This window comes from Callorhinchus milii, unplaced genomic scaffold (assembly GCF_018977255.1).
Source record: "Callorhinchus milii isolate IMCB2004 unplaced genomic scaffold, IMCB_Cmil_1.0 Scaffold5, whole genome shotgun sequence".
Lineage (NCBI taxonomy): Eukaryota > Metazoa > Chordata > Chondrichthyes > Chimaeriformes > Callorhinchidae > Callorhinchus > Callorhinchus milii.
This window is the reverse complement of record NW_024704746.1, coordinates 68,064,370-68,079,167: the sequence shown is the minus strand read 5'-3', so window position 1 is coordinate 68,079,167 and position 14,798 is coordinate 68,064,370. Positions and strand designations below refer to the sequence as shown.

Here is a 14,798-nt window from a genome sequence, read left to right as displayed (position 1 = left end):
ATAAGATCGCGGCTGATCTTCTCCCCTCACTCTGATTACCCGCTCTGTCCCCATATCCCCTAATCCCTCTATTGTTCAAGAATCTCTCAGTCTCAGCCTTGAAGATGTTCGAGGACTGACTGACATCTACAGCCCTTCTGGGGCAGTGCATTCCATAAGTTCACTGCCCTCTGAGTGAAGAAATGTTTCCTCAACTCTGTTCTAAAAGGCTGTGAGCCCCGGTTACAGATTCTCCCACCGGGGAAACAGACCCTCAGTGTCTACTATATCAGCCCTTTAAGAATCTTATATGTTTCAATAAGTTCTCCCCTAATTCTTCTGTACTCTATAGAGAATACAGCCCTATCCTCATAGGTCAGTCCCCTCATCCCAGGAACTAACGGAGTGAATCTACGCTGCACCCCCTCGAGGGCAGTATGTCCTTTTTTAAATAAGGAAACCAACACTGCACACAATACTCTCGGTGCGGTCTCACCAAAGCCCTATACAGTTGCAACAAAACTTCCCTACTCTTATATTCTAAACCTTTCAAAATGAACGCTAACTGCCGTTCGCCTTCTTAGTTGCTGCTGCACTGCAAACTAACTTTTTGGGACTGGTGTACAAGGACACCCAAATCCCTTTGAATACTAACTCTATCTAACTTCTCCCCTTCCAGAAAATAATCTGTTCTTTCATTCTTGCTGCTGAGGTGAACAATTTCACACTTGCTAACATTGAATTCCATCTGCCACCTACTTGCCCACTCCCCGCGCCTATCTATATCTTGTTGCAATCTTTTTGCATCATCCTGAGAGCTCACTCTGCTGCCGAGTTTAGTATCATCCGCGAATTTAGACACATTACATTCAATGTCCTCGTCCAGATCATTGATGTCAATGGTAAATAGCTGAGGCCGAGGCACTGATCCTTGTGGCACTACACTAGTTACATCTCCTGCCAATTCGAGAATGATCCGTTTATCACTACTCTCTGCTTTCTACCCGATAGCCACTCTTCTATCCATGTTAATATTGTCCCATTAATCCCGTGGGCCTTGATCTTGAGTAACAGCCTTTTGTGTGGCACAAATGCCTTCCTAAAATACCACATCTACTGGTTCCCCCTTATCCAACCTCCTGGATACATCCTCAAAAAATTCTAAAAGGTTAGTCAAACATGACTTCCCTCTGTAAAGCCGTGTTGACCGCCTAATCTTTTTATGGTCTTCCAGGTATCCCATAACTACGTCTTTTATTAAGGACTCAAGAATTTTCCCTACAACTGAAGTCAAACTAACTGGTCTATAGTTTTCCCTATTTTCTCTCCCACTCTTAAATAGTGGAGTTACGTTTGCAATCTTCCAATCAATGGGAACTTTTCCAGTATCCACAGACTTTTGGAAGATTATAGACATGCCATCCACTATCTCAGTAGTCACCTCCTTTAAAGCTCTCGGATGCAGGCCATCCGGGGATTTATCGGTTTTAAGACCCGACAATTTAATAATAATAATAATAATCCTTGCATTTGATATAGCGCTTTTCACGTCGGGAGGACGTCCCAAAGCGCTTCACAGAACACACTGTAAAGTGAATTGACTGTATATTTGTGGGCGAACGCGGCAGCCAATTGCGCACAGCAATGTCCCACAAACAGTCGTAGATTGAAAATGACCAATTTATTATTGTTTTGGGGTTTTGGAGGGATTATTATTAGGCGTGTGGAGTAAGGAAACTTGCCCAAGGTTTCGCCCTGCCTGGAATTGAACTCAGGTCTCTCACTTGCAAAGCGAGTGCTCTAACCACTGAGCTACAGGACTCCACGAATTTGCCGAGAACCATCTCTTTACTAATGTTAATCTCCCTAAGTTGTTCGCGAACATTGTCTTCTTGGTCCTCTATATTTGGTATGTTTCCAGTGTCTTCTACGGTGAAGACTGTAGAAAAATACTTGTTTAATGACTCTGCCATGTCTTTGTCCCCTATTATAATTCCTCCGGTCTCTGCCTGTAATGGACCCACATTCACCCTCGCTCGCCTTTTCCTCTTTATATATTTGTAAAAACTCTTGGAGTCTGTTTTTATGTTCTTTGCTAGTTTGCCCTCATAATCTATTTTCTGCCTCTTGATCAATTTTTTGGTCCTCCTCTGTTGTTCCCTAAAGTTCTCCCAATCCTCGGGTTTACTACTCATCTTCGCTGTTTTATAGGCTTTTTCTTTTGCTTTGATACTGTCCCTAACTGCTCTCATTAGCCACGGCTGCACCACCTTTCCCGTGGCATTCTTATTCCTCAAAGGAATATGTGCTCGTTAGGAATTTTGCACTATCTCCTTGAATGTCTGCCATTGCTGGTCTACCGTCAAATCTTTAAGTTTAGTCTCTCAGTTTATTTTGGCTAAATCCTCTCTCATAACAGCAAATTTGGCTCGATTTAAATTGAAGACTTTTGCTTCAGATTTAACTACTTCCCTCTCTAACTTAACGCTAAATTCCATCATATTATGATCGCTTTGCCCGAGAGGAGCCTTCAGTTCCAGTTTGCTGATCAGCCCTGTTTCATTACACAAAACAAGGTCTAATATGGCTTGTTCCCTGGTCGGCTCCTCAGCATATTGATCTAGAAAATTATCTCTAATACATTCTATAAACTCCTCTTCTGTTACCTTTCCCAATTTGGTTGTCCCAGTCTATGTGCAGGCTAAAATCACCCACAATTAGTGTCTTTCCTTTGCTACATGCTCCACTAATCTCTTGATTTATACCTTGAGCGATACTTTGACCACTGTTTGGGGGTCTATAAACTACTCCCACAACAGTTTTCTGCCCCTTGAAGTTACGTATCTCTACCCACACTGACTCTACATCTTGCTTTTCAGATTTAAAATCCTTCCTCTCTACTGTTTGTATCCCATCCTTCATTATCTATCTTGTTACGAATGCTTCGTGCATTCAGATATAGTGCCCTTAATTCTGACTTCCGGCTATTAACCCTATTCACCAGCACTCTATCACTGTACTTCCTTTTCCGGTGACACACTTTGCTCTTCTCCCTTGTTAATCTGCTCTCTTGCTTTTGTTGATCTCAAGTTTAACTGTGGTGGACTATACTTTACTATGTTTTTACCTCCCCCCNTAGTAGTTTAAAGCCCTTTCTACCTCCCTATTTATTTAAATGGGTAGCCAGGACATTTGTCCCAGCCCTATTTAGATGGAGCCCATTCCTTTGGAAAAGCTCCCATCTTCCCCACTACTCGTGCCAGTGGCCCATGAATTGGAATTCCTGCTCTCCGCACCACTCTTTTAGCCAGGCATTCAGATCCATGATCTTCTTTTGCCTGTACCAGTTAGCTCCCGGCTCAGGTAACAGTCCCGATATCATCACTTTGGAAGTTCTATTCCTTAGTTTAATTCCCAATTCCCGGAACTCGCTCCTTAACTCGTCCCTACTGGTCCTACCAATGTCATTGGTCCCTATATGATGTACCATTACGATTGGATCCTCTCCCTCATGCCTCAAATTTATCTCCAGCCCGGCGGTGACATCCGTCACCCCGGCCCCAGGAAGATAACAGAGTCCTCTTGTCTCCCTGCTACGGCTACAGAAAACTGTATCAGTCCTCCCGACTGTCTCATCCCCAATAAGAATTACATTTTTAACCTCCTGCACAGGGGTGTTGGGGTCAGTTTGCCCGTCTTCCTCGCAGATTTCCTTATCCACACAGGTTGCCAATATTTCATACCTGTCAGACAAGGCTAAAGTCTGAGATGCTTCAGCCCCTCTCTTTCGGGAACGCTTGCCTGCCCGCCTGACTGTCACCCAGTCATGTCCGTCGCTGCTACATTCTTCTTCCTTGGGACTCAGGGGAGTGTCCGGCTCCAGGATAAAGCTGTCCAGGAAGTTTTCTCCATCCCTAATGCTGTGCAGCGTCTCCACCTGAGACTCCAGCTCAGCTACTCTCAGCTGGAGCTCTCTGATTTCTAGACACTTGCGGCAGACGAAGTTACCCGGACTTAAGGCGCCCTCCATTGACTCCCACATGTGACAGACCTCGCAGTTTACCTGCCACACCATCTTCAGTTTCGTTTCAGTGGATTCACTGTGACGTGTAGTGTTTCTGCACTTTGTGAGTTGGACACAGCATTCAATCTCCACACAGCAACGTCCCCACAAACAACCAAGAAGTGAGTGACCCATTTTGCCCGGGCATTTGTTGGCCAGATAACGGGAGCTGGCGAGGGGCTCAGAGCAAGTTCAAGGAGTTTTCGGACTGAATTTCAGAGGGGGGTTGGTGGGGGGGGGGTTGTCTAAAGGCTGAATTTCCATCCGCAGATGGTGGGTGGAGGGAGTCAAATAATTGGTGGGAGCAATAATAATGATAATAAACCTCACATTTGATATAGCGCCTTATCACGTCTTCTAGACATCTTAAAGCACTTCACAGCCTATACTGTGAAATGAATTGACTTGAATATTTTGCAGGTGACAAGCGGCAGCCAATTGCACACAGCAGCGTCCGCACAAACAGTCGTGGCTTGAGTGACCAATTTCTTTTTTTAAGGGATTATTACCGCCGGAAAAGCAATCGGTTTGCGAGGCAAGTGCTCTATTATGAAGAAGATTAAGAGTAAAATACACAAGGCAGTGCAAAGTGCTTTCAATAAATTCAGCAGACAACAACATTACAGCAACATTATTATCAAAAGGATTTTCCAAATCCACAAATTATTAGAAAACTGTGGTATATTTGTGCTCAATTCACTTTTCAAGACAAACCCAATAGGCTTCTTGTCTGGAAATATCCCAGTTTAGTGAATTGAACTGAGAATTCACCATCTACTTACTCTTGATAATAATACTTACATTTGGTATAGTGCTTTATCATATTGGAAGGGCATCTCAAAATGCTTCACAGGGTTTACTGTGTATTTGTAGGCAAATGGAGCAACACAATCTCCCACTATGGGCCATAGTGTGAATGGCCAATTTTATTTGGGGGATTGTTGGCCAGGACACTGGAGGAAAGTTCCCTTCAGCGTTTCGCCCACGAAATAGATAGTCAATTCACTTTACAGAATATTCTGTGAAGCTCTTTGAGAGGTCTGGAAGACTTAAAAAGTGCTAAATCAAATGGAAGGATTATCATTATAAATCATGTCATGGGTTTTTCAATGTCTACGTGAACAAGCAGAGAGAGTCTTGGTTTAATATCTCAGCTGAAGGATGATACCTTCACCAATGCAGAGCACCCCCCAGTGCTGCACTCTGCTGTCAACCTAAACCATGAGATCAAAATGGTCAGAAAGTATCTTGAAATGAGCTGAAGTTTATGGAGGGTAGAGCTAGGAAGCTGTGAAAATAGTGTTACAGAGATGTCATCTTAACGTGGCAACAATGTGAATGAGGCTTTAGGCTGCACTGGGGACGGGAGAAGGCAGTCTTGATCAAAGACCAGATGTAGGGTATGTAACAGAGCTGAGGGTCAAACAGAAATTTGAGCACTAGCTCGGTGAGCAGGAGTGGTGGAAACTAGCAGAGCGAGAGGCAAGGCGGCGATTAATAGCCAAGCAGGATGGCCAACTGCTCTTTATCAGAAAACACCCATTTGGGAATTGACTCTGCATTCTTTCAATTTCATGTGAACTCTCCAAGCCTATGCCTTAATAATAATAATAATAATAATCCTTGCATTTGATATAGCGCTTTTCACGTCGGAGGACGTCCCAAAGCGCTTCACAGAACACACTGTAAAGTGAATTGACTGTATATTTGTGGGCGAACGCGGCAGCCAATTGCGCACAGCAATGTCCCACAAACAGTCGTAGATTGAAAATGACCAATTTATTATTGTTTTTGGTTTTGGAGGGATTATTATTAGGCTCTGTGTGGAGTAAGGAAACTTGCCCAAGGTTTCGCCCTCTGCCTGGAATTGAACTCAGGTCTCTCACTTGCAAAGCGAGTGCTCTAACCACTGAGCTACAGGACCCCTTCGGTAGTCGAAAGCCACAATAGAAAATGAAATACCTGACTCTGAGGCTTGCTGTGATGCTGCAGCTGTGTGTACAGTTACAAGAAAGTTTCCTGTAAAATACAGTAATTAGAACTCTCCACCTCTCGCAGATTTTGGAATAAACCATTTTACTTTGAATGCAACATTGCCATCCAATGGTTCAGCATTGAAATAACAGGACTTGAAATTCTGGCTCATATACTCTGTGCTGGTGATAGCCTCTCTGCTGAGTAACCAGATTCGCTTCATCTCCATCCCTCTCCACCCTCCACACACAGAGAGCGAGGCCATGGAGGGGCTTTGAAGGCGAGGACCAGGATCTTGAACTGAATCCTCTGTGTGATGGGAAGCCAGTGGAGTCGGGCGAGGATGGGGGTCGCTGAGCTTGTTGCGGGAGAGGATGCGGCTCCAGAGTTCTGGATGATCTGCAGCCTATCGGGAAGGGTTGGTGGTGGCAAGCAAGGAGTTTGCACAGTCAAGCCTCAATGTAATGAAGGTTTCATTGGCCTGCGGTGTGAGACAATGGCGGAGGCGGGTGATGTTGCATAGGTAGAGGAAGGCAGAGTGGGTCATGACACAGACATGGGGTAGAAAGAATAGTTGAGGGTCGAACAAGACGCCAAGGTTCGGGACCGGCTCAGTGAGGTGGAATGTGCAGCCATGGATGGTGATGCTGTCAGCGCCTGAGGTGAGGAGGCGCTGATGGGAGCCAATCAGGAGAGCCTTGGTCTTATTGACGTTCAACGGAAAAAATTTAGTTCTCCTCAGGACTTGATGTCTGTCAGCCATTCTCAGGACAGCAGTGGGTCCTGGAGTCAAGGGTGGAGGCAGAGAGGTAGAGTTGGGTGTCATCCGCATACATGTCAAAGTTGACCCCATATCTGCCAATGATGTCACCAAGAGGGAGCGTATAGATATTGAAGAGTAGGGGATCAAGGACAGAGCCCTGAGGAATGCCATACGAGACGGTGCGGGGGCTGGAGGGGAAACCGTTTGAGGAGGTGAAATGGAAGTGGTGTGAGAGGTACGATCCGAACCAGTCAAGGATAGAGGAGTAAAGGTTGAGGTGAGAGGAGAGGCACTAGATGAGGATAGAGTGGTCAACAGTGTCAAAGGGAACAGAGAGGTCAAGGAGGATGAGGAGGCAGAGGGAGCCCTGGTCGCAGATGGACAGACTGTTATTTGTCACTTTGACCAGGGCTGTTTCTGGGCTGTGGGCGGCCCGGAAACCCGACTGGAATTTGGAGAGTGACGGGAGAGGAAGGACCTTGGAGAGGAAAGGGAAGTTAGAGATGGGGTATTAGTTTGAGAACACGAATGGATCCAGGGAGGTTTTTTTAAGAATAGGAGTAATGGGGAGGAAGGTGGGGCAGGTCATGGGGTATTGTAGAAGGTGTGGCCCGGTGGTGTGGCCTCTGTCAGGGGGAAGCTGTTCCTGGAGTGACCCAGGTTTCAGTGAGGGTGAGAATGTCGATGTTTTCGTCGACAATGAGGTCTTGGATGGTGAGTGATTTGTTGGAGAGGGGGCGGACATTTTGTAGACCGATGCACAGGGGACAGTTGGTGGCAGAATGTGGGGGTGAGGGGAGAGGGAATGATTGACAGGAAGGATGGGGATGTGGATCAGGGAGGAGATGGCTCCCGTGGTCGGGGACCGATGGGCCTTGCGGCGAGACTGAGGGATAGGGCAGTCAGAATGGCTGCTGTTGGACAGCCAGCGGCACCTCCCACGATGGGCCTGACGGGGGATTCGCGGGCTGGAGCAGAGGGAGGCGGTGGGATGGTCGAGCAGGGATAGGAGTCAGGGAGGGGGGTGGGAGAGGAGAACCGAGCGGGAGTAATGGAGGGTAGAGGACAGGGGTGGGGGCATTGTGGGGAACTAGCTCTGGTCGGTGGCGGCAACCAAAACACCCACTCTGAGACTAACACTGAACGGGGTGGGGAGGGCGGGGGGGGGATCAGCGAGGCATGGTTGGCCCACTGGCCTGGATCATCCTGGGGAGAGGGGGACAGTCTTATAGTCCAGTCAGTCCGGGCTGAGAAACGCAAAGGTTTGGGGGCGGATTGTGACGACAGGCGGCCGCCGGTCTCTGTTTGGATGTTCACCAGGAAAGTCAGCAAGAACTGACAACTAACATTACTAGTTGTGAAATGATTTATTATCTATCTTGTGATGTCCACTCCACTGAATACTCAATTAAGTAAGCCAAGGAAAAGGGACACCCAGATATTTATTCTGTTGTCAATATTTATTACTGGGGAATAAGGGAAACAGCCTTTGTACAGCACAAGGTTGCATCAGAAACACCCTCTGCACAACCACAAAACCATGACATCTTTACACAGAATGAAATTCCGGACACATTTACAAGCTTTCGTTTATACAGGGATCATTTACGGAACTTAACCCCTTTCCTTTTATACAACTTCCCCCCCCCCCCCCCCCCCCCCCCCCCCCCCCCCCCCCCCCCCCCCCCCCCCATCGACTCCCTTCAGCAGAGGATCCGAAAGAAAAATAATTTCTCTCTCCGTTTTTTTTTTTTGCCGACTGAATTGGAAACAACAACAACAACAAAAAAAGAGAGGTAACGAAAGAGGTGAAAATGAGCGTCCGAGTACAAACATGCAACATCTACGAGGGAACCAGAGGCCGAGAATTCTTAGCCCGGTCTCAGCCTTAGCTGTTCACCCAGAAATACACAGTCACTGCGCTTCACGGTTAAATCCCGTGAAGCTCTTCGAGACGTCCCGACGATGCAATAAGGCGCTGCGTCAAATGCGAGGCTAATTATATATTATTAGCGCGTGAGTTCTTTTAATGTAGAGGCGGTTTTTGGTGCAGTTCTTAAATCGGAAAAAAAAACCATCTTTTCCAAAATGGAGAATTCCGCACCGCGTTAAAAGTTCACGGCCGAAGGCTAAGAGCGGGTGGAATTTGTGGCTGTGGAGTTCTGAAAACACGTGAAGATCTATCCGGGACAACTTGAAATATTGGTGGGAGGGGATCGTTTTTTAGAAAGGGAAGGAACGAAAAATCGCTGTACAGACAGATACGAAAAGATCGACAACAAATACTCGTGGATTCGACCCACTCCGTCACCACTGGAACACTTACAGTTATACACAGGGACTACAATTTTTTTTCATGTGGATTTTTTTTTCTTTTTTTGGAATCGTTCAAGTTTTTTTTTATTCTCTCTCTCTCTCTCTCTCTCTCTCTCTCTCTCCCCTCGGCCCCCGCCCCGATCAGGACATTTTTTTTTTTTTTTTTGCTTCTGTTTTTGTTTGTTTTTTTTGCTTTCACACCCGCATGCTGAATGTCAGTCCAAAAAAAAAAAGATTAAGAGAACACCCTCTCTCCCGCCCTCCCCCCCCCACCCCCCCCCCAAAAAAAAAAAAAGTTCGTTAAATTTTGCTGTAGAAAAGAGTTATATTTACAGTGTACAAATGAATCACTTTATTTTGTGTCGGACAGTTTCACACTTAAGACATCTAGAACTCGCATTCGTCTCAGGGGGTCAGGGCTTTGGATTCACGAGATAAGGACATTTTAACTGCGACAGACGTGAGCTATGTGGGTGTCAAGAATCAGTGCCCCCTTTCTCAGGGTCTACAAAAAAACAGAATCCGCTTTCACCACCACAACTTGCTCTTAAAAGATAACCTTACTTTCAGACAGAAATATATCTGTGTGTTTTGTTGGGGGTGGGGGTGGGTGGGGGGGGGGTGGGGGAGTCAGAACAAAAATCCCAGAAGAATATTCTCAAAAAGTTTTAAAAATCGCGAGCATAAAAATCCCTCACCCCGGTTTCTCCACACACGCATGTCTATCGATCCTGCTCCCCCCCCACCCCCACCCCACCCCACCCCACCCCCCACCCCAATCATCACACCAAAAGTTTAGCTCAAAATATATTCCGACTCTTTCGGAAGGAAAAGGGTTTCCTTTTCGAAATTTTGACTCTTAAAACGCGAATGAACGTCTTTTTGAGAATATTTAAATTGTGTTTTTGTTTGAAACTTCCCGAGTTTTAAGTGTTTAGGGCAGTCTTTGTTTTAATAAACTATATATTAATAATAAAAAAATTATAATTAGAGGCCACCAAGTCAATGAATGCTTCGATGTGTGCCTTACGAACCCGGAAATAAAGTGTGATATCGTTGGGAGCTATTGGCACTGAGTTGGGTAACCCCTTTTCAATAACATTGGGTTGCAGAACACAAAGATCAATCGTTATTTAGTTGTGCTTCTCGAGCATATTTCCCCTCGCAATTGCTTACCGTAAATTAGGATTACAAAAAAAGGAAATTCAGGTGAAACATGCATTAAAACATTTGCTTTGCTTCCAGTTTGTTGGAACCTCACCATTGGCGAGTGACTTGCTCATAACATCCGTCTAATGCCTAACACACACTGTATGAAATGCTACATCACGGCGTTCAATAGCTACCACAAAAAAAAATCTGCCGTTGATAACCGCTATGCCACCCACAGGACACGGTGTCGCTATCACAGCCGGTCCAAGGAAAAATGCATGGCTGCACGTCGAAAGCCAGACGGCAGCGCTTTGGAGAAAGAACAAACTTTGAGTGTCGCTCTTGCATCGGTCGTGGTGTCTTCGGATAAACAGGTCCCCGAGGAGGCAAACGAAAAGGACTTCAAAACGCGTGGACCACGAAGGGTTTCGGGGCTCAGTGCTCTGTACTCCTGCTGTCTGTCGGTCGGTCAGTCAGCCCGGGAATCTTTGTGCCCTCCACTCTTGCAGAGGGACAGTAGGTAGGTATCCAGTGTCCTGACAGGCTCCCCTCACTCTAGTGTCAATGTCCCTGCATTGGAACGCCCATTATACTGTAAATACCCACAATGTGCTTTTTACTCTCAGCCTCCTCGCCCTCCTGCCATATCGTCTTCAGTCCAATAGAGTCTGTTTTTGCATAGAGTACCTCCTGACAAACTAAGCAGTTTTTCTTTTATATAGATATATGTATATATTTATAGATCAGACAATGCACGATTTGGAAGCATATACCAAACTCTTAACCTACACAATTCACCCTCTGAGGGATGACTCTGTTATCTTTCTCCCTCCCCCATTGACGCACGCACACCCAAAAATATATTTATTATCTCATAGAACTGCGGGGACGTACCTTAAATAAGACTTGAGCAGTGACCGAAACCAATTGAACACCGAACAAAGGTGACAGTACGACAAGTCCACTGAGACATGCACTTCCACCCACAGGAACAAGCCAGGGTAGAAAACATTCAACAAGTACAGCCCCCAGCCCATAAACACCGAACATTATAGCACAGGAAAGGCCGTGCTTTGGGCTTTTCCCCTCTTGAACCACCTAATCAACAACAGTAACAATTTGCTCTTGCAGAGCGTCTTTCCCATCGGAGAATGCCTCAAAGTACTTTGTAGAGATAAGAGTGACCTTGCCAAATGAGAACCATATTTTTCCCAGTATCTTTCTGTACCGCAAATAATGGGAGGGGAAAGACCTCACTGTCAACGGAAGATTTCCTGAACTTCGCAGCTTTGCCCCCAGCCCCCATCTCCTCCGCCGACTTCCCTCAAACCCCACACAGTGCCGCTGTCTTGGCACTTGTCGCCGACATATCAAAACTAAAGTCATTCTGGCAGGAAGGAAAGTTTTTATGTGGGCTTTAGATGCCCGCAGCCAAATACAACCCATCTCTGCTTCTCTGTCAATAAATAAACTGGGCGCCTCTGGTTTCTGCCTTCGTCAGTTAATCAGAGGTTCCAAATGCCATTACAAAGCCACCAAATAAACCCAACGGACTCTACTCAAAACACATTTCCAGGTCTTTCCTCAGTGCTAACGCAGCAAACTTTCGACGTGCATCCATCGCTCTCCCTCCTCCCACAGTTCCATTTCCTCCCTTTGACATTTAACACATCAAACAAACCTGAATACTTGTGTTTTTTTAAACTTCCAGAGTTACCGAGATTTTACTGTGTGAACAAGACAAATTGCAATGGGTTTCTTCACAACCATCATACGGACATATAGAAACACTCACACACACAACAAAAAAATACTAGAGGTCTGTTGTGTGTGGTTGTAATGTGCGGGGAGGGGAAACAGGGTTCACAAGCGGTGCCCTTTAATCTCTCCGCCTGTGTGGAGTTGTCCTGCTTTAAAACCATCGCTCCACCCACGCAGAGCTCTTTCCTTTATGTCAGTGGTAATTTCCTTTATCTCAACTGGCCTTTAAAATCTAGTGCGTTACTTAGCACCGGCCAACAAACATCAGGCTACTCCTTACACCACTGCGCTCTTCACACTTACACACATGGTGGTTGATACAAACAGAACAGCCCAGTTATTCCTTGATTGCACTCACTCCCGGCCAAGTAGATACGACGGCCTACCTGAAGCCTGAACTACCCTAGGCCTCAGTCATGAGGCACCATTTGTCACCGTCCAAACAGGCCGGGCACGGTCCAGTTAGCCCTTCCAAAAGAACGCAGCTGTACAGTAACACGGAGACCGAGAGAGAACTTGGTTTGTATTTTCTACAGTTGGCACAGAGATGGGGTCAGTTTAATGGGGTGGTGGTGCCCAGCGCCCGCTGGCTGTCCAGAGAGCTGACCAGCAACTTGTGCCAGTTGACCGCTCGCTTCCTCAGGTCCACCTTGTCCAGCCAGACGTAAGCCTCCCCAATCAGAGTCTTCCTCATGAACTTCCCGCCGTTGGAAATCAGCAGGATCTACAGTGGGGGTGAAAGTCACACGATCAGAGCCCAGAATTCCGCCTGGTCCCAGCCTGTCACACAACTGATGAACATCGATAAACACGCCCTCGATACACAAAAACATTATTATTGTTTATCCATAAACCTGATCACGGTGACGGGTTTCCGTGTGTGTCAGACACCCGGCCGGTCACGGTGACGGGTTTCCATGTGTGTCAGACACCCGGCTGGTCAGGGTGACGGGTTTCCGTGTGTGTCAGACACCCGGCTGGTCAGGGTGACGGGTTTCCGTGTGTGTCAGACACCCGGCTGGTCACGGTGATGGGTTTCCGTGTGGGTCACGGTGACGGGTTTCTGACCAGAAAACAATTGGGGTGATGTAAAGCTCTGGGTCTGGCAGTCAGGCCACATTACCTGCAGTGAGTGCCCGGACGGATTGAGGCTGAAACGAAACGTCTCATTGAAGCTCGGCTCCCGATCGTGCCGGCAGACTCGGGTCTTCTTCTTAAACACCCGCTTCTGACTCGAAACGTTTATGACGTACAATTTCACGTATAGGTCTGCGAATGCAAGGAGAGAAAGAGAGCGAGAGCGAGAAAAAGAGAGAGAAAGAAAGAGAACGAAAGACGAGATACAAAGAGGTAGAAGGAGAGAAACAGAGAGAAAGAAATAAAGAGAGAAAGAGAGGATGACAGGAAGAACTTGCATTTTACATCCCAGTCAGCTGTGTAAAGCCCCTTAACACATCCTCTTGATATGAAAGGTGCTGTATCAAATGCAAGAATTATTATTATTGTCTTTAATCTGGAGTGTTATGTTGGCAAATGCATAGTTTATAATAACAATCCTTGAATTCGATACAGATTCTTATCATGTCATCGAGACATCTTAAAGCGCTTCACCGGAGTTTCCTTTAAAGTTCAGTGAATGTATTTTTGTAAGCAAATTTATTGCTATATAAAATAATATAAACTACAGGGGTATGAGGGGGAAAGGGAAGGTAAATGGGACTGAATGCAAAGCTCTTTAAAAGCGTTGGCGCAGACACAATGGCCTTCTGTATATGTCAGTGGTTGTGAGTTCATAGAATCATAGAATTTTACGGCACAGAAAGAGGCCATTCGGCCCATCGTGTCTGCGCCGACTCTTTGAAAAGAGCTATACAATTCAATCCCACTCCCCCGCGCTCTCCCCATAGCCCTGATCAACCCCTCTCCCCCGCGCTCTCCCCATAGCCCTGATCAACCCCACTCCCCCGCTCTCTCCCCATAGCCCTGATCGACCCCACTCCCCCGCTCTCTCCCCATAGCCCTGATCAACCCCACTCCCCCGCTATCTCCCCATAGTGCTGCAAACTTGTCCTCCCAAATAATTATCTACTTCTCTCTTAAAATCGGCTTCCACAGCCTTTCAGGGATATATGGAAGTCAGTCACAATGCACAGAGGAATGTCATCACAAGTGACTGGTTTCAGAGTTACAATAAAATCACTTTGCATTGACTGCGGTGGAGCTGTCTCTCAGGGCTGAGCTGCTGGAGAGAAGTTATTTACTTCCATCACAGCGGCTTTAATAGGAACACAGTTTGTGTAACGGGATAAATAAAGCTCCCAAACTTCCACCTCGCCTCAGTCTGTCAAACCACTTGTCTTAACACTGAGGATAAATAATCCTCACTTCTGATACAGCGCCTTTCACATCGGGAGGACGGCTCAAAGCACTTCACCGCCCGGCTGTTTGTAGGGACGTCGCTGTGTGCAATTAGGCTGCCGGGTTTGCCCGCAAAATACACAGTCGTTAAACTTTACAGTAAAAAACCCAGTGAAGTGCCTAGTGACATCCTGACATGAGAAGCACTGATCAAATGTAAGGATTATTATTACTATTATATCACGTAAAGTGTAGTGACTGTATTTTGAAGGCCAACTTACACACAGTAACGTCCTGGCAAACAATACCAGCAAGTCCTGATGTGGGGCTTGAACCCACAACCTTCTGTCTCGGGGGCGAGAGCTCTACCGCTGCGCCAGGCTGCCACCTGAGAGATTGCGTGGATGGAGTGCGGAGAAACCACAGGGGTTT

The 14,798-nt window shown here is 46.5% G+C and overlaps 1 protein-coding gene across 1 annotated transcript in view; it reads right to left on the bottom strand.

Moving 5' to 3' along the window:
* Window positions 1-9,916: 9,916 nt before the first annotated feature.
* The window catches only part of pcloa (piccolo presynaptic cytomatrix protein a), a 113,941-nt gene continuing 109,059 nt past the window's right edge, over window positions 9,917-14,798 (bottom strand). Inside the window, 2 exon segments of the mRNA XM_042335464.1 lie at window positions 9,917-12,732; window positions 13,132-13,277. Of these exon segments, the coding sequence (XP_042191398.1) occupies window positions 12,562-12,732; window positions 13,132-13,277 (317 nt within the window). The 3' untranslated portion in view covers window positions 9,917-12,561.